At 44.1% G+C, this 24,773-nt stretch overlaps 3 protein-coding genes across 10 annotated transcripts in view; 1 reads left to right on the top strand and 2 right to left on the bottom strand.

Annotated features, from left to right (window-relative positions):
- Nucleotides 1-14,040, top strand: part of LOC118229590 (major histocompatibility complex class I-related gene protein-like) — a 42,935-nt gene extending 28,895 nt beyond the window's left edge. Inside the window, exons 3-6 of one of the 5 annotated variants that reach the window (XR_004765690.1) lie at nt 11,316-11,606; nt 12,183-12,461; nt 12,624-12,759; nt 13,590-13,661. Coding sequence is in view for 3 of the 5 variants with exons in the window: in XM_035421674.1 (XP_035277565.1) it covers nt 2,444-2,734; nt 3,511-3,789; nt 3,952-4,087; nt 13,590-13,710 (827 nt within the window). In the remaining 2 variants the exon portion in view is untranslated. Of the gene's footprint in view, nt 1-2,443; nt 2,735-3,510; nt 3,790-3,951; nt 4,088-4,997; nt 6,368-11,315; nt 11,607-12,182; nt 12,462-12,623; nt 12,760-13,589 lie in introns of those variants that run through there. The other 4 variants (XM_035421674.1, XM_035421678.1, XR_004765691.1 and 1 more) reach the window with 4 other exon arrangements.
- LOC118229584 (glia-derived nexin-like) lies at nt 7,257-21,612 on the bottom strand. Of its 4 annotated transcripts, none has more exons than XM_035421662.1 (10): nt 20,241-21,612; nt 19,227-19,420; nt 18,568-18,795; nt 17,806-18,003; nt 17,406-17,558; nt 17,148-17,343; nt 16,528-16,625; nt 16,039-16,125; nt 15,709-15,792; nt 7,257-7,775 (listed from the first exon to the last, which is right to left on the bottom strand). In XM_035421662.1, exons 1-10 carry the CDS (start codon nt 20,375-20,377, stop codon nt 7,657-7,659), a joined length of 1,494 nt encoding a protein of 497 aa, XP_035277553.1. In that variant the 5' UTR covers nt 20,378-21,612; the 3' UTR covers nt 7,257-7,656. The 4 variants fall into 4 exon arrangements, with proteins under 4 accessions (XP_035277553.1, XP_035277555.1, XP_035277554.1 ...); XM_035421663.1 differs by lacking the exon at nt 7,257-7,775 and adding an exon at nt 15,068-15,279; XM_035421664.1 differs by lacking the exon at nt 17,406-17,558.
- A 1,338-nt stretch (nt 21,613-22,950) lies between these two features.
- The window catches only part of LOC118229580 (cullin-3-like), a 24,694-nt gene continuing 22,871 nt past the window's right edge, over nt 22,951-24,773 (bottom strand). Inside the window, exons 15-16 of the mRNA XM_035421654.1 lie at nt 24,603-24,748; nt 22,951-23,542 (exon numbers count right to left, since the gene is read on the bottom strand). Of these exons, the coding sequence (XP_035277545.1) occupies nt 23,411-23,542; nt 24,603-24,748 (278 nt within the window). The 3' untranslated portion in view covers nt 22,951-23,410. The remainder of the gene's footprint in view (nt 23,543-24,602; nt 24,749-24,773) is intronic.

Below are 24,773 nucleotides of genomic sequence, written 5' to 3' on the forward strand. Positions count from 1 at the left end.
TAAGCTGTAGATAAAAACTAGACTGTCGGTCAGGGAACAAGCCACTCTGAGGTTCGTACCGGTAAAATCAGAAGTTCTTTATTCATGCGCATGGAGAATAAACAACCGGCATACCTTGTGTACATTCTAAAATAGCACAAGCAAACCATCACTTATACTTTCTCTGCTGCATAAAAAAGAAAAATACCTGTCCTCCCATACACTCTGCTAGTTACCAAACTGTATTTTGCCATGTTATACGAAAATAAGCTTAAGAAAAAGGCAATCAACATCCTCTTAAGACACAAACATTTTCTACAGAACTTGTAGGAAACTGGCTGTGTGGTGGGCGTGTGGGTTCTTGAGTGAACTGCAAACACCTCTTCGTGGGCTGAACAGGAAACCCTGTCAAGGGTTTCCTCGTTCAGCCCCTAGCCCATAATTATTCTTCTACCAAGCAATGCAGTTCTTCAGCGAAGTTTAGCAGAATTGGTCCCAAGCAACACAGACATGAAAGCTATAGACATGAGGTCGTGAACGTCTATATAAATTTACCGTATCCCATCCTGTCGTTCGAGTGTCTAGTGTCATTATTACTACTTGCCTCGCTGAATGAGCATGAAGGGGAGACTTCGCGAAGGCGATTTGCAGCAAATAGACCAGAGTGGATAAGTGGATATAGTTCTTGAAGTTGTGTTGTAAAATGTTTAGCATTTATAGCATTTTATTGTTTTCGGACATTGTTTGGCGCACTGTCACGGGTAGGTATAGAAGCTTTCGTCTACCTTGTTGAGTTTGGCTTGCAGGTCGGATATATGCTTGTGATATATTGAATGTTTTTTTTTATTTTTATTTTATTTAGCGTTGTCATTTAATTATTTGAAGCTTTAAATGGTAAAAACTTGTGTGTGGGTTGTTTGTTCTTGATAGGCAGAAACGTTTTCGCTTTTTTCGAAGAAAAACTACAATTCTTAAGGGGGAAAGTGTAAACACTTGTCATATGTTGCATGTGAGCTGGGTCTGCACTTATCACTCTTCTAGAATATAAAAAAATGGTGACAGTTACTAATTAATTTACGGGGGATAGTGTATATATATTTATTATCTACTCATTAGACTTATTCATTAATTCAGTGATTAGAGTAGTTAAGATCCCAGTGCAGGACTATTGGCTTCTAGTGGCGCAGCCTGTAGAGCGCTTTTCACGTGCTCAATGCGAGCCGCTACGATGGTGGTTAGAATCCGAAAAAAGTTGGTATACCGAGGTTTCAAGAAAGTTGAATCATCTATCTCTCTCTCTGTCTCGTGCATGGGTGGCTCTGTGAAAGCTATGGTTTACTTCTGTTTTCTCTTCCCCCCCCCCTCTATTTCATTTATTTTTTTTATCTCCTACAGTTGTCTCTTTCTTTTTCTCCCTCACTGCACTGCTTTTATTGTTGTTTAATTAAAGTAGATCGAAAGGTAGGAGCTGCCCAGCGCGGCAGTTCAGGTTTGGCATCCCGCCCTGACTGGGGAACGCATCCCCTTTCCCTTCGCAGTGGTTTTCGGTTCGTCCCTGTGGAGGTCACAATCGAAGAGATACTCATGGCAGTGGAAAGTGAACGCAACTGTAGTTCATGACTAAACCTCGCGGGAGGGGGCAAACCAGAGTGTGCAGGAAACGCGGATTTAATGTGCGAAGCGGCATCTCAACCCCGCGGAAGCTGAAAGCCGGTTTTGGCAGGAAGTAAAAGATTGGCCAGTTGGCTGTCAAAGGGAAACGGTTCCACTGTCTCGTTAATTGACCGACTAGCAGCACGGTTCACTACAATATTATCAGTAATACCAGAACGTAAAAAATATAAATTCACCACTGTGACAGGCGGAACATCACTGGCTGCAGCTAGAGGCAGCAGCAGCATTGTATAATACTTAAATATAAATCATTGTGTCTACTTGTGTCCGTGTGTATTTTAATTATTTTTTTCGGCTTCCAGACGGGGTCAAAATGTTGTCTCCTAGCCCAGGGATGATTTGGGATGAGTGTTCTCCTGCTTGGTATCCTATTTGGTGACATCTCTTTCCCTGTCTCTCTGTCTTTCAGTTCCTCACTCCCTGCTGGGCACCTACACTGCAGTGAATTCTGATGAGTTCACTTGTGTCCTGTGGCTCAATGGCGAAGCAGTCGACTCCTACAGTAGCAATGGCATGGACAGCGTGCCCCGTAGAAATTGGATGCGTGAAGAGCCAAGCAGTTCTCTGTGGAATTCTGTCAAACGCCGTAATACGGAGCACTGGAACAGAGGCAGAACTGACATCTTAAAAAAATACACAGGACTTAACATGTCTGGTAAGTGAGAGCCTTTATATTTCAGCTTTTTAAAAATGTTTTTATCTCTCCTGTACCTGTGTTTAAAATTCCAAGTAAAGACCATGCAGTACACGCAGGTATAATCACTGCATCATGTACATCCATGTGTTTCAGGTGCTGCCGTCCTGCAGGGGAGGTTTGGCTGTGAGATCGAGAGAAACCCTGACTCTGGTAAAAGTCTTACGAGGACCTTTGCTCAGTACGGATGGAACGGAGAAGACTTCCTGTCCTTCAACCTCAGCAGGCTTCAGTGGGTGGCTTCAGCAGGATCTGCTGTCCCCATGAAGAGGAAGTGGAACAGAGACCAGGGCATCATGAAGGAAACTAAGAAGTACCTGGAGGACATCTGTGTGATGCATCTGAAGGACATTTTGTCTTTTAAAGCAAAGGAGAGCAAGGAGACCCGTAAGTACCAAGAACCCAAAGAAAATGGAGCACACTGCAGTATATTGGAAACAATGTAATATAAATGGTAAATGGACTGCATTTATATAGCGCTTTTATCCAAAGCGCTTTACAATCGATGCCTCTCATTCACCAGAGCAGTTAGGGGTTAGGTGTCTTGCTCAGGGACACTTCGACACGACCAGGGCGGGGATCAAACTGGCAACCCTCCTACTGCCAGACAACCGCTCTTACCCCCTGAGCTATGTCGCCCCATGTATCAAGATATCAGAATGTCACAATATATGTGGACCTATTAAATTAATGCTGCTTTCATTGCTATATATTTACACACAAACACTATAGTGCTGCTTGAAAGTTTGTGAACCCTATAGGGATGGTCATTATTTTATTTTGTAAACAATTTCCATTTTTTAGTGTTAAAAAATATGCATCCCCAGTGTATTTTACATTTAAACTTCCAAATGATGTTTTTTTCTGGCTTTTTAAAAAAAAGAAAGGATGGTACCTTATTTAAAATGTGACATTATGTTTAGAGGTTTTACTCTAAATCAACACTTTCAAAACATGCCCACACACAAACATGTGCCTTTTCTTTTTTCCCATTTGAATGCAAATTGCCTGAACATACATTCACATGCAGCTCTCCTGACAGCCTGTACACATTTTCACATCTAAAGTAAAGTATGTAACACAGTACGCATCATTGCACAAAAATATGTAAGAGGCCTTTCCTTGTGCACAAAAAAACTTCCATTACCTTTTTCTCATTTCAGCTGAGCCCACAGCTGCAGTATTCGCTAAGAGATCCCTGAACCCTGGGAAGGTTATTCTGACCTGCCTAGTTTCAGGATTTCACTGCAGAGACATGACGGTGGAGGTTTATCGGGATGATGACATCGTCACTGAAGAAGACAGCCTTTTGTCCTCTGGGATCAGACCAAACGGGGATGGGACCTGCCAGCTGAGAAAGAGTTTGGACATCTCTAACAGCACTGAGGCATCGTATAGCTGTGAAGTCCTGTTCGGAAGTCTTAAACAACTGGTCAAATGGGGTAAAACTGCTCACTGTGACCCGTTTCCATTAATGCTGACTTGTAGAACCAGATCAAATTATTAGTGCTGTGGGAACAAAATGGTGACCCCTATAAAAGAGTGTGGCATGAACCATCAGTGTGACTCTCAAACTATAATATTGCTGCTTTTTGCCTTTGCAGATGGGAAGATATGGGACCGGGCTGCACCAAGACAAGGCTACAACACGAGACGTCACTACTGGTGGCTTATTATACCACTTTTTGGGTTTTTCATCTTGATACTGGGAGTGATCTACAGATGGTACACAGCACACAGGTGAGAAGCAGGAGAGATTCACTGTAGAATTATGGAACATTCCTAGCAGCTTGTCTCTTGCATTGAGGAAGTCCCCAGGTGGGGGGGGGGTGAGCATGGGCAATCAGTCTTCGTGAATTACGTTACATTACTGGCATTTAGGAGAGGCTCTTATCCAGAGCGACTTACACAACTTTTTACATAGGATGCATCCATTTATACAGCTGGATATATACTGAAGCAATGCAGGTTGAGTACCTTGCTCAAGGGTACAACGGCAGAGTCCTATCTGGGAATCGAACCTGTGACCTTTAGATTACAAGACCAGCTCCTTACCCCAAAAAACAAAACACTCTGAAAATGCAATTTATCAGCGCAATATAGAATAAGTCAATATAGTCCCCATTTGCAGAACTACTGTTGTGTCACAAGAAACAAGAAGTAGGGCCCAGGTGCACAGATAAAAACATGAGGAAGCAGATTTGCAGAACCTGATTTTCTAGCAAAAATCACAGGGTTCTTACACTGAATCAAAGAGTAAATATACAAAACAACAAACTGGCAGAACCAGAAGCTAGAGAACTAAGACTAGAGGGCATGGATCTATGGCTAGCCAAGAATTTTGGCTGATAATGTCCATGAACATCCAATGCACTCTTGCCACTCGCCAAACAACCCCCCCCCCCCCAAGGAAAAAACTTCTTGCATTCATCTCTCCCACTTATTCATTTTTTCTTTTTCATTCTCCTTCTTTACTTCCCTCTCTCTTTCACATTCCCCAATTCCCTTGGTCTATCTCTCTAAGGGTGGGAGATTTTGGTTTGTAAAATACAGGGTTGGGGTAGGTCTTAAGGTAATTGTGGAAAGTTTTTCCCTTTCAAAAAAGGAAAATCAAGTCTCATTTTGTTCCTTTCTTTGACTCCGCCCCCAGAGAGAGATTGATTGACGCCAGCGAGAACAGCCAGCTGTAAGCGGGCGTACCTGCAGGAGACGCACCACGAGTCGAACCCGGACCACGCCGAGTCGCGCTCGGAGGACGACTCCGAGGCCGAGCCCTTCTCCGAAAGTGAGGGGCTTATCTCCATGGACGGGTCGAACAATGAGGGGGACCCAATGGCACATGAAGCCAATTCATGGAGGCTGCCATGTTTGACTATGGGCTTTAGGCACCGGAGTGTGCGCACCACTGAAGTGTACTTCACTGGTGCATGCTGGGTACCTAAACGTAAAGGATCACAGTAAACGCAGAGCAGTGAAGTTAACCCGTGGGGCTGCGCCCCGAGAGCTTTCACGAACTGTGACTTTACTGGCCAGCTGCAGGAATTTGTGGAAGAAAACAAGTGACTCGTAAAGTCAAGATTTAGCCATGGCTACAAGTTTATGTAGTGGCAAAGAGGAAAAGAAGTTTGAGTACATTAACCTGTAATGTGGATGTTTGTCCGAATACGGGTTTGTGTATACATGTATTGACTGGGGTGTGCTGAAATAGACTTGTACCCCGGAGAGCAAGACTATCTACAGGCATTCATCTAATTGTTCAGTGACAGAAGACCTTCTATCCGAGTAGGTAAAGGTGCTACTAATCCGGGAATCTTGAAAATAATGTTTTTGTGTCACAAAGAAGCAACATTAAAAATATGTTTGTCCAGGCACCAAATCTGACCTATCCCAGGGAGCCTTAGTTAAGGTTACTCCATCTGGTTAGTGAAACAATCTTAATATCCCAGACCGTGACCCCTCTGTTATTTATATGAAGTAACACTAGGGTCCATCTGGACACTGACTCAAACAGATATCCCGGAGCAGCTGCACTGTCGGCTAGTGAACCTATCGATACGCCCAGGAGGTAACCCGCTTACAGTGTTACCCCAGGGCCGCATACAAGGCCAATACACTGACTGGTCCTCGCTACGCCTTGGAATACCAGCGGGTTTGTGCTGGCCGTGATGTCCGCGAAAGGAGTTCCTGTGTCATGCGTATTATATTAGCTTAACCATATACGTTGAGAACCATTCATAATCATATCGTGTTTATATTTAGAAGCATACAGCAGGTCTTGTTACAGCTATAGGTTTTATCATCTTGTGTGTTGCATTAGGTTAGCATTTTATCGTGCATAATCACTGTTTAATCTCTCTATTAAAATTTGTTATTGTTATAAAATGATCCACTAACAAACTCATACAGAGGTATTTGAATTCACCAATATCGAACGAAACTTCCCTCGAATGTAACTGTTACGTGATTAAGGTTGATTAGTGATTTGTGGCTGTTTCGGGTTCCGTATTCTAACAGTGATGAGTCACAGTGGTGTCGTTCCTTTTGAACTAATTTATTGGTGAATGGAGAGGAACTGCGGTTTAAGGCGGACTCGTTTTCAAGTTACAAAAGTTAATAGAAAGAACATGCGGTTTCACAACAACTACTCACATTTCCTTTCTTTCTTTTCCCCTCTCCAAAGAAAGACATTAAATTTAACTGTTGTTGGCGCTTTTTTATGAACTGCCGCTTCCTCATTAAAGTGAGCAATTTTTCAAGTGCGTATTCGTGGAACACGTCCGCGTCCACAGACGCCAAAATGTAGGCTACTATAGAACTGCGTTAGGCAGGCTGTCCGTGTCCGCTACTTGTCTGTGGCAATATTAGAGCCGTACAATCAGCAGCTCAATTCACATTCGCAGTCAGAATCTGACAGCTGGCCAAACGGTAGCGTATTAAGCACGATTTTTTCGTATTGCAATTGCGAACTTCCCCGTAGTGAGTATAGAATCAAAAGCAATTGGCTTACACTAGCTGGTTAGCCCAGCTAAAGTTGAGGGCAAAAGTTTACATACACCTAGATCTAGACTAAAGACATTCAAACTCAAATTTTTCACAACTCCACACATTTCATGTCATAATGGCTAAGAGACAGATTTATTTCAGCTTTTATGTACTATATCAGATTTTCAGTGGGTCAAAAGTTTACATACACTTTGTTAGTATTTGGTGACATTGCCTTTTAAATGCTTAACTTGAATCAAGAGCTTGGGTTAGCCTTCCACAAGCTTCTCGCAATACTTGGCCAGAATTTTTGCCCATCCTGACGGAACTGGTGAAAGTCAGGTTTGTAGGCCTCCTTGCTCAGTCCATTAACTAGACAGTGGAACAGTTTTATATTTAAAGTGTTGTGCCCTTTTTCTTGGATTCACATATTATACTGAGAGAACTATCTCTATTGGGCAGCAGCTTTAATTGAGTGGTGTACATACAAAAAGGATTCATACAAAAAAACATTCCCAAAAAAAAAAAACCCTACTCTTCAAAGGGTTAAATCCAGCATTACAAAACACAAGAAACCTGGCTAGTGAGGTACAGGAGGGTGGCTTAAAAAGACACCAGAGAACTGTCTGATACACTGTCCCTGTCATTAACACAGAATTTCAGAATGCCTTGGGAAAAACAGTATGTTCTCAAAAAAAAAATGTTATTCTCTTAAAAGGAAACACAACACCTAATACAGAAATAGGGAACTGATTTTATTACCAGTTAAATGATGTGCAACATCACATCTGTTTGTACGTCTGCCTGAAAAACCAGTATAAATTTTTTTATTTTATTTTTATTTTTATTTTTGGTGTTTGAGGTGGAAACACAGGCAGTTCCAGTTCGGGAGTTGTTTGGCATGGTGCCAAGGGATCGTTGATCAGTCCCATGAAAAGCAGAGTCCCTAAGAGACGAGAGAGAGTTTTAATGTTCCGCAGAACACATTCAGTTACCGCCATTGTCGTTAGGATTTACCGATTTGTCGCGAACCAGAACCCAGAACACAATCTGACACAAAAAAAGAACAAGCAATGCAGTTCTTCAGCGAAGTTTAGCGCAATGGGTGTCAAGCACAGGTCAAGCATCACAATGCTGAGAAAACCACGATATCGTCACGTCTACGTAATGTACCGTATCCAATCCAGTCGTTTGAGTGTCTTACCACTTGCCTCGCTGAATGAGCGTGAAGGGGAGATTTCGCGAAGGCGATTTGCAGCAAATAGACCAGAGTGGATAAGTGGATATAGTTCTTGAAGTTGTGTTCTAAAATGTTTAGCATTTTTAGCATTTTATTGTTTTCGGACATTGTTTGGCGCAGTGTCTCGGGTAGGTATAGAAGCTTTCGTCTACCTTGTTGAGTTTGGCTTGCAGGTCGGATATATGCTTGTGATATATTGAATGTTTTTAAAAAAAAAAAAAATATTTAGCGTTGTCATTTAATTATTTCAAGCTTTAAATGGTAAAAACCGGTGTGTGGGTTGTTTGTTCTTGATAGGCAGAAACGGTTTCGCTTGAAGAAAAACTTTACAATTCTTAAGGGGGGAAGTGTAAACTCATGTCATAATATTTTGCATGTGAGCTGGGTCTGCACTCATCACTCTTCTAGAATATAAAAACATTGGTGACAGTTACTCCTTAATTTACGGGGGATTATGTATATGTATTTATCTACTCATTAGACTTATTCATTAATTGATCAGTGATGAGTAGTTAAGATCCCTGTGCAGGACTATTGGCTTCTAGTGGCGCAGCCCGTAGAGCGCTTTTCACGTGCTCAATGCGAGCCGCTACGATGGTGGTTAGAATCCGAAAAAACCCCAAAAAATGTATTTTAATAAAAGAAAGAAAAGATATGAACTGCTAATGATATGAACATGTGCAGTGTGCGCTCAAGAACGTTGAATCATGTTCCTGCCGAGGAAGTGCTTGTGAGGGAGGTTGTCATTACATCTTATTTCCTCTATCCCCCCCCCCCCCCCCCCATTTCCTCTATCCCCCCCCCCCCCCACTTGTTACATGTTGCCCCATCCCAGCACTTCCTGGTAATTTGTATTTGTCCTAATACAGACAGACAGCTTATTCTTCTCCCTAGTTGGCTTTGCAGAGGTTAGGTCTGAATAGCGTTCACTGGAACTTGTGTCCGTGTGTATTTTACTTATTTTTTTCAGCTTCCAGACGGGGACAAAATGTCTCCTAGCTCAGGGATGATTTGGGATGAGTGATGTCCTGTTTGGTATGTCCTGTTGTCATTACATCTTGTTATCTCTTCCCCCCTCTATTTCCTCTATCCCCCCCCCCCCCCCCCCCCCATTTCCTCTATCCCCCCCCCCACTTGTTACATGTTGCCCCATCCCAGCACTTCCTGGTAATTTGTATTTGTCCTAATACAGACAGACAGCTTATTCTTCTCCCTAGTTGGCTTTGCAGAGGTTAGGTCTGAATAGCGTTCACTGTGTGAACTAAACTGTGTTCTTGGCTAGAAATAGCTGTACAAAATAAGTATTGTACCTTACTGAACCTGTGTTTAGCAATTGTCTATGACCATGAAATGCAATTTTTGTACGTCGCTTTGGATAAAAGCGTCTGCCAAATAAATGTAATGTAATGTAATGGGTGAGGGACCCCTCCTCAGTACAGGAGGAGAGTACAGAATAACTGGGCTTGGAGGGTGTAAAACAAGTTGACAATGAGAGGGAAGAAAATAACTTTTTAATCGTGGAAGGGCAGAGTAGTAGTGGTTGGGCAGGACAGTAATGCTCCACAGGGTAAACTGGGGGTACAGCAAAATTCTGACAGATTAAAGGAAACAGTAGAGATTACAAATGGGGTGATCAGATGGTTCTGATTTTTCTTGTAGTCAGGCAAACGAAGGGACGTTGTACTCTGTTGGCCAAATTATGCTTCTTGGACAACACAAAAGGAAAGACGGTAGACTGAGAGGCTACAATTCGTAAGGGGGAAAGTGTAAACGCTATTGGATGAGTTAAATCGTTTTTTAAAAAACTGGAATAAAAGCACGTAGGTTTGTGGCTAGCCTCTGCTGGGGCTTTAAAATGTTTCCTTTTAAATTATAGATCGTGAAAGTCTATGTTTTAAGCACGGCTGTTCACTTACTGAGCGTCCTAAAATGTATCCGCATCGTATCAGTGCGATTGACAGGTTAGGTTGTAAATTCCGTACTGTAGGGTGTGAAATCACATTGCACGACAGCCAGCCCTCCTCTAACCACAGTCTATATAGCTCCTCCTCTCGCTGTAAGAGCGTGGTGTAAAGATTTCACAAGGCTATTCATTGAGAACTAATGGACCAGGGTGGATATAGTTTTTGAAGTTGCGTTGAAAAATGTTCTGCTTTTATAGCATTTTATTATTTTTAGACATTGTTTGGCGTATTGTGTCAGGAAGGTATTGACGCTTTCACCTACCTTATTGAGTTTTTCTTCCAGATAGGCAGGTCTGATATGTGCTTATATATTATAGTGTCTTCATTTCCACAATTCGCATGCGCGAGAGGTGCTCTTTGTGCATGTGTTCTTAAGTGTCAAACTGCTTGGACCCTCTGGTTACGTGATGAATTATATTATATTCTGTGAATTGCCCACTTTCTTTGTTTTGCTGATGTTACCTGTGGTTTTCAGGTGTACGAGGTGGATCATTCCCTGGCATTCACTTGTGTGGAGATTTATTGCACATCTCTATGAAGGGAACTGTAGTTGATGACTAAGAGTTTTGTAGAGAGTAAACAGGTAGGCAGTCTGTGCCTGGGCAGGTGACACGGAATCTCAACCACGCGGAAGCTGAAAGCCGGTTTTGGCAGGAATAAAAGATTATATAATTTCACCACTGTGACAGGCGGAACGTCACTGGCTGCAGCTAGAGGCAGCAGCAGCATTGTATAATACTAAAATATAAATCATTGTGTCTACTTGTGTCCGTGTGTATTTTACTTATTTTTTTCAGCTTCCAGACGGGGACAAAATGTCTCCTAGCTCAGGGATGATTTGGGATGAGTGATGTCCTGTTTGGTATCCTATTTGGTGACATCTCTTTCCCCGTGTCTCTGTCTTTCAGTTAGTCACTCCCTTCTGGGTACCTACACTGCAGTGAATACTGATGAGTTCACTTGTGTCCTGTGGCTCGATGGCGAAGCAGTCGACTCCTACAGTAGCAATGGCACGGACAGCGTGCCCCGTAGAAATTGAATGCGTGAAGGCCATGGCCATTCTCTGTGGAAGTCTGTCAAACGCCTTAATATGGAGCATTGGAACAGAGGCAGAACTGACATCTTAAAAAATGTTACAGGACTTAACACGTCTGGTAAGTGAGGGCCTTTATATTTGAAATTATTTTTTTTCCTCTGCTGTAGCTCTGTTTAAAGTTCCAAGTAAAGACCATGCAGTGCATGCAGATATAATCACTGCATCATGTACATCCATGTGTTCCAGGTGCTGCTGTCCTGCAGGGGAGGTTTGGCTGTGAGATCGAGAGAAACCCTGACTCTGGTGTAAGACTTATGAGGGCCTTTGCTCAGTACGGATGGAATGGAGAAGACTTCCTGTCCTTCAACCTCAGCAGGCTTCAGTGGGTGGCTTCAGCAGGATCTGCTGTCCCCATGAAGAGGAAGTGGAACGGGGACCAGGACATCACCATGGAAACTAAGAACTACATGGAGGACATCTGTGTGATTCATCTGTTGGACAGTTTGTCTTTTGAAGCAAAGGAGAGCCAGAAGACAGGTTAGTACCAAGATCCCAAAGGAAATGGAACACACTGCAGTATATTGGAAAAATGTAATATATGTATCAAGATATCAGAATGTCACAATATGGGGACCTATTAATGCTGCTTTCATTGCTATATATTTACACACAAACACTATAGTGCTGCTTGAAAGTTTGTGAACCCTATAGGGATGGTCATTATTTTATTTTGTAAACAATTTCCATTTTTTAGTGTTAAAAAATATGCATCTCCAGTGTATTTTACATTTAAACACCAAATGATGTTTTTTTCTGGCTTTTTAAAAAAAGAAAGGATGGTACCTTATTTAAAATGTGACATTATGTCTAGAGGTTTTACTCTAAATCAACACTTTCAAAACATGCCCACACACATAAACACGTGCCTTTTCCTTTTCCCCATTTGAATGCAAATTGCCTGAACATACATTCACATGCAGCTCTCCTGACAGCCTGTACACATTTTCACATCTAAAGTAAAGTATGCAACACATTACGCATCATTGCACAAAAATATGCAAAAGGCCTTTCCTTGTGCACAAAAAAACTTCCATTTCCTTTTTCTCATTTCAGCTCAGCCCACAGCTGCAGTATTCGCTAAGAGATCCCTGAACCCTGGGAAGGTTATTCTGACCTGCCTAGTTTCAGGATTTCACTGCAGAGACACGACGGTGGAGGTTTATCGGGATGATGACATCATCACTGAAGAAGACGGCCTTTTGTCCTCTGGGATCAGACCAAACGGGGATGGGACCTGCCAGCTGAGAAAGAGTTTGGACATCTCTAACAGCACTGAGGCATCGTATAGCTGTGAAGTCCAGTTCAGAAGTCTTAAACAACTGGTCAAATGGGGTAAAACTGCTCACTGTGACCCGTTTCCATTAATGCTGACTCGCAGAACCAGATGAAATTATTTGTGCTGTGGGAACAGAATTGTGACCCCTATAAAAGAGTGTGGCATGAACCATCAGTGTGACTCTCAAACTATAATATTGCTGTTTTTTGCCTTTGCAGATGGGACGATATGAGACCGGGCTGCACCAAGACAAGGCTACAACACGAGACGTCACTACTGGTGGCTTATTATGCCACTTTTTGGGTTTTTCATCTTGATACTGGGAGTGATCTACAGATGGTACACTGCACACAGGTGAGAAGCAGGAGAGATTCACTGTAGAATTATGGAACATTCCTAGCAGCTTGTCTCTTGCATTGAGGAAGTCCCCAGGTGGGGGGGGGTGAGCATGGGCAATCAGTCTTCGTGAATTACGTTACATTACTGGCATTTAGGAGAGGCTCTTATCCAGAGCGACTTACACAACTTTTTACATAGGATGCATCCATTTATACAGCTGGATATATACTGAAGCAATGCAGGTTGAGTACCTTGCTCAAGGGTACAACGGCAGAGTCCTATCTGGGAATCGAACCTGTGACCTTTAGATTACAAGACCAGCTCCTTACCCCAAAAAACAAAACACTCTGAAAATGCAATTTATCAGCGCAATATAGAATAAGACAATATAGTCCCCATTTGCAGAACTACTGTTGTGTCACAAGAAACAAGAAGTAGGGCCCAGGTGCACAGATAAAAACATGAGGAAGCAGATTTGCAGAACCTAATTTTCTTTCTTTCCACCCCCCCCCCCCCCCCGCCCGCCTTTCAGTAAATTTTGGCTGATAATGTCCATGAACATCCAATGCACTCTTGCCACTCGCCAAACACCCCCCCCCCCCAAGGAAAAAACGTCTTGCATTCATCTCTCCCACTTATTCATTTTTTCTTTTTCATTCTCCTTCTTTACTTCCCTCTCTCTTTCACATTCCCCAATTCCCTTGGTCTATCTCTCTAAGGGTGGGAGATTTGGGTTTGTAAAATACGGGGTTGGGGTAGGTCTTAAGGTAATTGTGGAAAGTTTTCCCCTTTCAAAAAAGGAAAATCAAGTCTCATTTTGTTCCTTTCTTTGACTCCGCCCCCAGAGAGAGATTGATTGACGCCAGCGAGAACAGCCAGCCGGAAGCGGGCGTCCCTGCAGGAGACGCACTACGAGTCGAACCCGGACCACGCCGAGTCGCGCTCGGAGGACGACTCCGAGGCTGAGCCCTTCTCCGAAAGTGAGGAGCTCATCTCCGTGGACGGGTCGAAAGACTAGGGAGGTCCAGTGGCACATGAAGGAGGCTGCCATGTTTGACTACGGGCTTTAGGCACCAGAGTGTGCGCACCACTGAAGTGTACTTCACTGGTGCATGCTGGGTACCTAAACGCAAAGGATCACAGTAAACGCAGAGCAGTGAAGTTAACCCGTGGGGCTGCGCCCCGAGAGCTTTCACGAACTGTGACTTTACTGGCTAGCTGCAGGAATTTGGCTAAGAGACAGATTTATTTCAGCTTTTATGTACTATATCAGATTTTCAGTGGGTCAAAAGTTTACATACACTTTGTTAGTATTTGGTGGCATTGCCTTTTAAATGCTTAACTTGAATCAAGAGCTTGGGGTAGCCTTCCAGAAGCTTCTCATAATACTTGGCCAGAATTTTTGCCCATTCTTCCTGACGGAACTGGTGAAACTCAGTCAGGTTTGTAGGCCTCCTTGCCTATGGGATACACATTTTTCTATGGGATTCAGGTCAGGGCTTTGTATTGGCCACTCCCAATAATTTCACCTTGTCTTTAAGCCACAACTTTGGACGTATGGTTAGGTTCATTGTCCTGCTGGAAGTCCCAGTTACGACCAAGTTTTAACTTTCTAGCTGATGTTTTAAAGTGTTGCTTCAGTATTTCTTGATAATCCTCCTTCCTCATGATGCCGTCTATTTTCTGAAGTGCACCAGTCCCTTTTACAGCAAAACACCCCCACAACACGATGCTGCCACCCCCATGCTTCACAGTTGGGATGGTGTTCTTCGGGTTGAAAGCCTCACCATTTTTCCTACATACAGAGCGCTGATCATTATGGCCAAAAAGTTCATAAAATAAAATAAAAAATAAAAAAGCCAGAATGAAGTTTGCAGGTGATCACCAGGATGAAGGCCTAGCCTTTTGGAGGAGTGTTCTCTGGTCAGATGAAATAAAAAATTGAACTGTTCCACTGTCCAGCTAGCTGGACATTGGAACAGTTTTAAATTTAAAGTGTTGTGCCCTTTTTCTTGGATTCACATGTTATACTGAGAGAACTATCGCTATTGGGCAGCAGCTATAATTGAGTGGTGTACATACAAAAAGGATTCATACAAAAAAACATTCCCAAAAAAAAACCCTACTCTTCAAAGGGTTAAGTCCAGCATTACAAAACACAAGAAACCTGGCTAGTGAGGTACAGGAGGGTGGCTTAAAAAGACACTGGAGAACTGTCTGATACACTGTACCTGTCATTAACACAGAATTTCAGAATGCCTTGGAAAAAACAGTATGTTCTCAAAAAAAAAAAGTTACTCTTAAAAGGAAACACAACACCTAATACAGAAATGGGGAACTGATTTTATTACCAGTTAAATGATGTGCAACATTACATCTGTTTGTGCGTCTGCCTGAAAAACCAGTATAAATTTTTTTATTTTATTTTTATTTTTATTTTCGGTGTTTGAGGTGGAAACACAGGCAGTTCCAGTTCGGGAGTTGGTTGGCATGGTGCCAAGGGATCGTTGATCAGTCCCATGAAAAGCAGAGTTCCTAAGAGGCGAGAGAGAGTTTTAATGTTCCGCAGAACACATTCAGTTACCGCCATTGTTGTTAGGATTTACCGATTTGGCGTGAACCAGAACCCAGAACACAATCTGACACAACAAAAGAACAAATTGTACACACACACGCCGGGTGGCCTATTTTTGTTTTTGCATTTTGTTTGACTGAGAGGAGACTGGATTGGCTGTGCTTTTTCTGTGATGTCACGTGGAATTTTCAGAAGCTAGGCGACGCAGGGTGTGGAGTTCTCACCAGGTTAGTGGTGAAGACACACAGCTTTTTTTTATTTTAATTTTTTGCTCAAATTGGGTAGAGCGCATTAAATTAACATCAACGGTAACAGCACTTTAGCCATAACACAACCTTCAGATTTGATGTTCTTTCCCTTTTTTAAATAATAACTAATGGGTGACATACCTGTGGGGTTGTGTCGAATGAGGAAGAGGAATGGTCTGTCTATGGTCACCGGTGGTGGGGAAGATCTGGTTAACAGGACCGAAGCTTGAAACAAGGGGGGGGGGGGGGGGTAAACAGAAGGTTACAGTGTGAGGGGTGCAGTTACGCAGCCGATCGATCCGCACACGCCTGCGCGTGGGGTAATTACTGTGATTAGCGGAGAGCGGCGACGTGGGGTAATTGCGCGGGGCGCGGTGACCACCTCAGTGACATTTGACACAGTTCTGAGTAACAGGAAACGGCAGCACGCTCTGCGGCTCTCTGGGGACTGTCATAGGGAAACCCCCTCACCCGTGGCGACGGATGCTTTGGTTCCGTCTTCATTGACCTCCATTTTGGCTCTCTGGACAGCCTTGGAGACATACAGTGGCTCTGTGCCTAAGGAAGGGGGGGGATGGTAGTTAACAGTTACATGTCATAGTAACACAGCCTTTGAAATATATCAAGTGTGTTTGCTGATAGTATTAACTGTCATTTTCTTTTCTGCCTTGAAGGGGGTGCTGGAGAGCCATTTTCATTAAAATGGAATGGCACAGAATTAGTAGCAGTGGTTGTTTTTTTTCCCTCATTGTAAACTTGAATACTTTGTCGGCAGTTCGATCTAAATGTCAAGTAAACTTAAAAATAAACAGAATCTTTTGAACCTTTTTGACACTGTTTCCCCCCCCACCCCCACCCCCACTCCCACTCCCACTAAAATCACTTACTAATACACAGACAGAGAAGCAGGCAGACTTACAGTACAGGCGTAAAACTGTGACTCAGTATCACCTTACTCACATATGTGTCTGAAGTCGGCTTTATGTTGGTCGAAAATGTCAGTGACATTCAAAGCTAAGAGAGGAATTTTCATATCGAGCTCGGCCTCCACTGAAAACCTACAGGGCAGGCAGACAGACAGACAGACAGACACGGAGAGGGACAGAGGGACAGAAAACAAACTTCAGTGAAGGAGAGCTAGCTGGAACACAAAGAGGGGCTAACCATTTAGCTAACAGAGCTGCATGTGAGCCGGATCAGCTGCTCTATAATCTATGTGAAAAGGAACAGCTGTTCCAGCTGTAATACAGCTCTGTGATCCAAGGGTTTGAACATCGGAAGGTTTACACTCTTGTCCAGGGCTTACTCTTACTTAAGATAAAAGGAAATGCAACCTTCAAATTACTGAAGAAAAATACAACAAAATCATATGATTAGTGGGAAGAGGGAAGAGCGAATGGAATGCTTTAAAAAATATATAAATTATTATCATTATTATTATTATTATTACTGTGTAACCATGGTTTAAAAAATCTGACACACCTGGAAAAAGACACAATTGCAAGAACATGAGTGATGCAACGGCACGGTCTCTGGGGGTCACCGGTTAGAACGAACACGGTCCTCACGACCGGCCTCACCTGGGCAGCGACAGGGGAACGAGACTGGGGCTCAGGAGCTCCGCCCACCTCCGCACGGCGGCCACGCCCACGTGGGGGAGGAGGGCGGAGAGGGGCGTGCCCACGGGCGGCACGGCGATCAGCATGCTGTGCGCGTCGCCGTGGTAGGGCAGCTCGATGACGGAGTACCGCAGGCCGGCGGGGGTGCTGGCGGTCCCTGTGCGGGGAAGCGGAGGCTGGATGAGGCCTCATCGCAGATTATTTAGACTCCTCAGACACCTGGCGTCTGTGCTCCTTCCTTCTGTCCTCTCTGGTTTTTCACTACACGGCGCTCTGGGTTGGTAACGAGTATGTATAGACTACTGCCATCCATGAAGCGCAGACTGATCGTTCTAAGGCAGACCAGTGAGAGCAAGGACCCCCTCTTCTTCACTGAAACCGAAAGTAGGCGTCGAAGTCGCCACCACAGTTGTTCGTATTCATTCCCCCAGCCTGCCTGGGTGCTACACAGGTGCCTGTGACATCACAGAGGCATTGTTGACCAACCTGGAAATCACCAGTGTTGAAGAGAGACAACTGTGACATCACAGAGGCACTGTTTATCGACCTGGAACTCATCGGTGTTGAAGAGAGACAACTGTGACATCACAGAGGCATTGTCCACCGACCTGGGACTCACCAGTGTTGAGGACGGACACTTGTGACATCATTGGGACCTCGTGTTCACTGCCATCACCCGTTGTGAACTTGCCCATCTTGGTGTCTTCGCGCCGGAAGCGGGACTTCCACAGGCCCTTGAAGTAGATGGCGTTCACCGCCACCAGACGGGTGAGGGCCCCATCCAGCATGTCTGGCCTGACCAGGGTGGAGATCTTTCCTGAAACACGGACACAGGCAGGTAATGTTTCTTCTAAATCTGAAGAATTTTAAGTGTATTTCAAATAATCATTTGACCCAGGCTGGCATAAAAATATCTCTGTTAAAATAACAGTACAGCTTCAGTTAAAACATTCAAAACAATTAGTCTCCCTTATGGTATCTCAGTGTGCAAGTAATCCAGTGAATCAAGGGTCATGTGTCCTTTATATTGGCTCACAATTAAATGGAAATGTCAGTAGTTGCTTCAGCAAACGCAAATTAGTCACTTTCACATATTATAGTATATACAAATATACTGCTGTAAATGAAATGCATCATTTAAGGAAGTTCACTAAATTCCAGTATGAACACAGTATATTTCACTTCTGTAAGGGTTAAATCACCAAGCTGCATTTGTGAAGAAATATAACACTGGCATTTATGTGCAAACCGAAGTTGCTGGACACCTAAACGGTTTTCGGCTAATGCTAATGCTAATGCTAATGCTAAAAAAAGTGTGAATTGATTTGGGTCCCGTGTCTTTGCTGTGAACCCGGGTCCAAGGGGAAGCCGCCGGTCCGACCGTTGGTGCGGTCCCTGATCCAGACGTTGATGGTTCTGGCGGCGCTGACCCTGTTGGCGAAATTCAGGTTCCTGCTCTCGCACCGGAAGGCTCTCCGGATGGCGGACAGGAAGGGGACCTTCATCTCCAAACCCTTCTGGGCGAAGAGGCCGCTGGAGACGGTCACGGTCGCGCCCTGCCCGGACTTGTCCAGGCTCCTGTGCAGGTCCCCCAGCGTTTCGTCCAGGCCTATTGGAATGCGGGAGAAAAAGGGTTAACCAATCACAGATCAGAAAGGGGGGGGGGGGGGGGGGGGGAGATTCAGGCCCGGTACAGCTCTTACACTCACGCCAGCACCCATGTCACCCTGTGGGAAAATACCCTTGAATGCTAAGTGAGGGACGTAGATTGTGCACATAAATAACTTCTGCCTAAACACACATGCTGAGGAATGGATATTAATTATATTTATATCCATGCATTCATTCATTCATTCATTCATTCATTCAATAAAAATAAATAGAACAGATGAGTATGAGCCGTGAATTGAAGCTGAAAAAGATGGCAGTTACTGGTGATATTATATTTACATCTATGCATTCATTCATTCATTCATTCAATAAAAATAAAGAGAACATGAGTATGAGCTGTGAATTGAAGCTGAAAAAGATGGCGGTTACCGCTGGCGGCTTCGTAGCGGAGCGCGGTGAGGATCTGCTGTCCGGTGTCGCCGCCGGCACCCAGCAGCAGCAGCCCCAGAACGCTGGCCACGCCGTGGGGGGACACCAGCAGGTTCTGCCTCGGACGCAACAGCGCCACCTGCTGCAGCATCTGCACCCCCAGGTCAGACCCCTGCCCCCCAACGGAGGACGTGCTGGACAGGGAGAGGGGGAGGGCGGGGGCGAGGAGGAGGATGAGGGCGAGGAAGAAACGGGGGTACGGCAGCGCGGTCATCGTGAGGTCAAACTGCCGAGGAGAGGAGACAAAGTTCAGAGGTCACGGTGCCTGTAAAAGAGGTCGTTTCCGAATCTATTGAGTATAGTTGTTTAGTATACAGTAGGCTGGAAAATAGTATGGAGCATATTTTTTGCATACTGCCCATCGAAAAAAAAAAAAAATACAATTCACACTAAACAGTGTGCAGTATGCTTAGTAGACCACAAATGTTGAGAACAGTAGTTAGGAGGCTGATGTATAACTTGTATGTACCTTGAGTGTTCGAAAGAGTGAGTGTATATAACATGCATTTGCTCATGTTCTTAGGTTCCGGGTCAGTTAGTGATTACAGTGGCCTATAACAGGGGTTTTCAACCTTTTTTGATCCAAGGATCCCCCACTCAGGCTCAAACGCATCCAGGGGACCCCCCATTATTTATAAAGGGTTACATTTTTTAAAAGGTTTAATATTTCAAACATTTTTTCCAAATCTATGTACAAGTCATTGCATATCGAGTCTGGCCAGGGACCTTCAAGGAGCCCCAGGGGTCCACAGACCCCCCCCCTGTTAAAAACGCGGGACCTAAAACAACCTCAGAACATAGAGCAGTGAAGCGTACCCGCTGCAGCAAGTTCAATATTCGCGGAAAAATGAAACGAACGGACACCCGCCTGACACACGGACAAACATATTTGGGCGGCCGAATGCCCTGCGCTTACCTGCAGCAAAACTGTGAGATGGAAGCCTCAAAACTCACCTTATTTCTCTCTCTTGTTTTAGTCCGAGTGAAAAAGGAAGGAGCGTCGGGCTTATCCAGTGTCTCGAGAGGAAATGTGTGGAACAGCTACCGCCCGCTGCATGCTCTCCTGTCTTCGTATTAAAAAAGGTGTACATCCCCCCTTTTCCGTAGTATCAGGAAGACCAACAGGCACGATTAAAACTGACAACACACTTACAACGACCTTGGGTAGGTCTATATAGACCAAACAAGGTGATGAAAACCTTAGGAGTTGGTCAGCGTCTAAGCGTCTTGTTCCCAGACAACCTTTTACTGATACAAACCAACAAAAACAAAAAACAACAAACTGCCAACCGGATTATCTGTCCCCGGGTAAGTTTACGAAATCACTTTTTGAAAATAAGTAACTGTGTGTCCCAGAACTTGTAATCGGGCACTGAAAGATTCGTTTACAATCAGTTTGGATTGTATCCCCACAAAGTAGTGTACGGCGTATCTCATTGGCTAATGAAGCCCATACCGCACGGCAAAGTAATATTCAAGGTCTCATCTTCCGCGTGAGAGCGAGTTATCAGCGTTCTGATAACGTGCCGCTCATACCCCCTCCTGCTTGACGCTGGATTGTTCAAAGCAGTCAGAGCTAGGCACTGCTGGTATTGAGTAGCCTAGCCTACTGGCCGCCATAGTCAGCTACGCAGCTCAGGAGAAATCAGTGAATGAATGAATGAATGAACCGTAGCATTTATATAACACTTTTCCGAACGCTCAGAGTGCTTTACAGTGACGAGTGGGTGCTCTGCTCACCCACCACCAATGTGTAGCACCCACCTGGGTGATAAAATCATCATGGCTCATTTCAGATCTAACGAGACCGCCACGCTCCCGAGATCAGGGCCGGCCCAGGACCCGCAAGTCATCTGGGCAAATGTGACACATAAGTGTCTTACTAACAAGCAGAAAGACATTGCCTGGGTGACAGCTCACAGGTGTCTCCCCACAAGAGCTTTCATGTACCGCAGGCACTGACTGAGCGCTGCCCCCACGGTTGCACTGACTCAGAACACAATCACCATCTGTTCTGGGAGTGCGCCGTGGCTAGGCGGGTCTGGGGCCTTGTTGTTTCCTCTGTCTCCCAAAACAGGTTGCTGCCGATGTCCTCCCTGACGTCTGAGAGAGTCCTCTACGGTCCCCGGGGGGGACTCAAGACCATGGAGCTCCAGCGTCAGTGGGGGATTATCAACACCGTCAGGCAGGTCCTGTGGGAGACAAGAAACATCAAGGTCTACCAAAAAACATCAGTGGACCTGGTCACTCTCCGGAGGAGGACACAGAACCTCCTCCAGGACGGCGTTCTGGTGGACTTTCGAAAGAACAAGGACCTGGCGAGAGAGAAATGGGGGGTGGACCACTGGAAAGAACTCATCATATAGTCCACCCCCCGAGGAGGGGCACCCGCTCTTCACACCATTCCCGAGCACACGTATTATTGTTTTATTATTCTTCAAATATACATTTTATGTAAACTATGTCTTAAAATAATTATTGTCCTGTGATTATTAGTTAAATATACGTATGGTTGATTGTATTAGGTTTCCTTTTTCTGTGTTTTTCATTTTCTTGTAAATTAGTAAATGTCTATGTTTAAATGTATTTTCTGTTCCTTTTGACCTTTTTAAAGGAAATATGTTTTAAAGAATGTAAACTGTAAAAACCAAATAAAGATACATTTTTTTTTTAGCCAATTAAATCAGGGGATGATTAGGTGGCAAGTTGGAGAGAGCCAGATTGGGAATTTAGACACACCAGAACACCAGGGGAAACATCACTGATGGACCCACCTCTCGAGGCTGCATCTTGGCTCCCATCCTTCTCCCACACTTTGCTAACATTTATATTAAGAGCTTCATTGATTTTGCACTTAAGTTCACTGGCCCAGGAATGTCATTGGGCAGGACATTAGCATTTTTAAGATGCTGCTGATTTGGCTGTAGCTTCACCCATCTTTAGCTGTACGGTGGCTTTCTTACCACGTTAACCATTTCAATGAGGCATGATTCTTGTTATTGTATACTGTATATGTGCCATTTTGATTTAAAAGCATTGTATGCACTGCAAAATGGCTGTCCTAGCCAGGTCTCACTTGAAGAGATTTCATACCTCAACAGACTTCCTGGTTCAATAAAAGGTTGAATAAAAATAAAATTTTTAAAACAAGAGGGAAAAAAACAAACAACCCAATGAGCACTCGAACGCAAACGCTCAAAAAAAAGAAGGAAAAAAAAGACAAAAATGAAACCAAAAGGAGTGATTCATCTGACCTGGGGTTAAAAAAAAAAAAAAAAAAAAACCATCTGAATGACAAGTCTGCCGTTGCCCTGACAACACCCACTGTCAGTCCGCACAGCGAAAAAACACTGAGTCAGAAGCACGTTTAGGATTCAGGAAGTAGGGAGCGAGACGTGTGAACAACTGCAAATGAGGAAAATGCTTTGCTTTTAAAAGAGAGGGATCAATAAAACACAGTAAAGGTGGAATTGAGGTGAAGTTGTCCTTTAACCCTCTCATTCCCCCTTTTAGGGGGATTTTTCCTTTAACCCTCCGATTCCCCCTTTTAGGGGGATGTTTTCCTTTAACCTTCCGATTCCGATTTCACTTCGTCAGCAGCAACCCATGCTTGGCATTTACATTTTTATTCACCTTTTTATGTTCTTTGTTTTTCCTTTTTTTGTTTTTATTATACAGTATTGAAAACAACAACGAAAAAAAAAAGAAAAGAAATGTGGAGCATTCACATTTTCCCCAAGGAATTCTTTTTGAAGTCGACCTCTACAAGGACGAGACACTGTGCAGCCTTGAGGCCAGCCCCGTCCTTCTAGAGTCTAAATTCACACTGGGAGAAGAGGCCCAATTTTTAAATAATCTAGAACACTTAGTGGATTTTTTGTCTTTTTTTTTTTTTCCTTTCAGATTTTACATTTATTTTTTATTTTCTGTAAGTTTTTTTTTTTGTTCTTAATGGAAGGGAAAGTCAGTTTTTCCGGTATTTATAGGTAAAAGGGACTACCCAAGTCCATGCGCAAAACAGTCCAAAGGGATTTTGTTTTCTGTTTCTTCCTTTCTTTCTTTCTCTTCCCCTCCCGCTCTCCGTGCCCGTCTCCGGTTCGCCGCCTCCTCGCAGATGCTCCGTTTCACGCTACGTAAGTGTACACTTTGCGGTCCTCGGGCGTCCGCGCCAAGTACTCTCGCTCAATGAGTCCTTCAATGCGCTTCTTAATGACCACAGGACTGGGGAGAAACCGGGCCCTCAGCTGCTGGGTTACCTGGGAAACGAGAGAGACGAACAAACGAAACCGATCAGGACTCGCACCGTTTTACCGCCGCGGCGTATTTTCGCCCTGATGAGGTCACATTAGGCGTGATGAGGTCACAAACACGCCATCAGAAGGTTCTCAGCTGAACGTTCTAACGCCGATGTAACAATCGCTGCTGGCGGCTGAAAGCTAGAACGGAGTTCTAGAACAGTGACTTAGAATTTTGAAAAAAAAAAAAAAAAACATTCTAAAAAAAACCTGCTCTTCAAAGAGTTAAAGGAGACCAGTCAAAACCCTACTAAGCTGCTCAATATTCATCCATATGAACACTAAGGGAGTCATGCACTCAACTGTAGTGTACAGGGTATATTATATCCATCCGCCCAAAGTAAGAAATGAATCAGATGCTCTGATGAAGGTAGCAATGCCGAAACGCGTCAGCAACGCGTCATATGTGCCTGTAATTAACAGTAAAAAGTAAGAGAATCTGTATTTTTTCATTATTTATGGATGTGCTACCTCACTCATATTTATGAGTTGTTTGATAACATTACATTACATTCATTTGGCAGATGCTTTTATCCAAAGCGATGTACAAAAATGAGTCACTCAACCAATCAGCACCTGGCCTGGCCTAGCCAGCTGAGGTTTGCCTCATGTCGAAAAAACAAAAAAAAACAACAAAAAAAAAACCTTTGGCTCACCAGTAAGGTTACACTTTACAGACAGCAAAATCCTGTTCCCATGCAATTACACAGTAGGCATACGATCACCTCCTTATCAAGCGACTACAAGCACATTCAAAAAGTTAATGTCAGAATTTCACATTTGAAGACGGTCTCGTTACCACCATATCTTACAAGCTTGTCGTAAACTATCATAAGAGACTTTAGAAGAAACAGGGAAGACACAATATGAGTAACAGAATATTCCAGAAGCGTTTTTTTTGGGTCAGAAACCGGGTGCTGCCAGGCTTTGGAGTGTGGCCCCCCACCTACTCCAAACAGGAGTACCATTAGTTTCGGGGGGGGGGGGGGGGGGGGGAGAAAGTTTTTCCTCTGTGCCTCACCTCTGCTACTAGGACATTGTGCTGCATCTTCTTCCTGGACTTCATGATGCGTACGATGGCCGCCTCGATCTCGTGCTTCCTGTCGTCGTCCACCTTCTGCCGCGTCTCCTTCCTCTCCGGGTCCGACTCCCCCTGCTTAGCAGCGACTGTGGGGGAAGGGGGGGGGGGGGG

The sequence above is a fragment of the Anguilla anguilla genome, chromosome 6, assembly GCF_013347855.1.
Source record: "Anguilla anguilla isolate fAngAng1 chromosome 6, fAngAng1.pri, whole genome shotgun sequence".
Lineage (NCBI taxonomy): Eukaryota > Metazoa > Chordata > Actinopteri > Anguilliformes > Anguillidae > Anguilla > Anguilla anguilla.

Excerpts from the sequence above, each read along its gene's own strand:
- LOC118229584 (XM_035421662.1), bottom strand. The coding sequence starts at position 20,377 with ATGTACACCTTTTTTAATACGAAGACAGGAGAGCATGCAGCGGGCGGT. Across the intron at positions 16,626-17,147 it reads GTTCCCCTGTCGCTGCCCAG|GTTTTCAGTGGAGGCCGAGC; the intron begins GTGAGGCCGGTC and ends CCTGCCCTGTAG. Across the intron at positions 7,776-15,708 it reads CATTCGACACAACCCCACAG|GGACTCTGCTTTTCATGGGA; the intron begins GTATGTCACCCA and ends CTCGTCTCTTAG.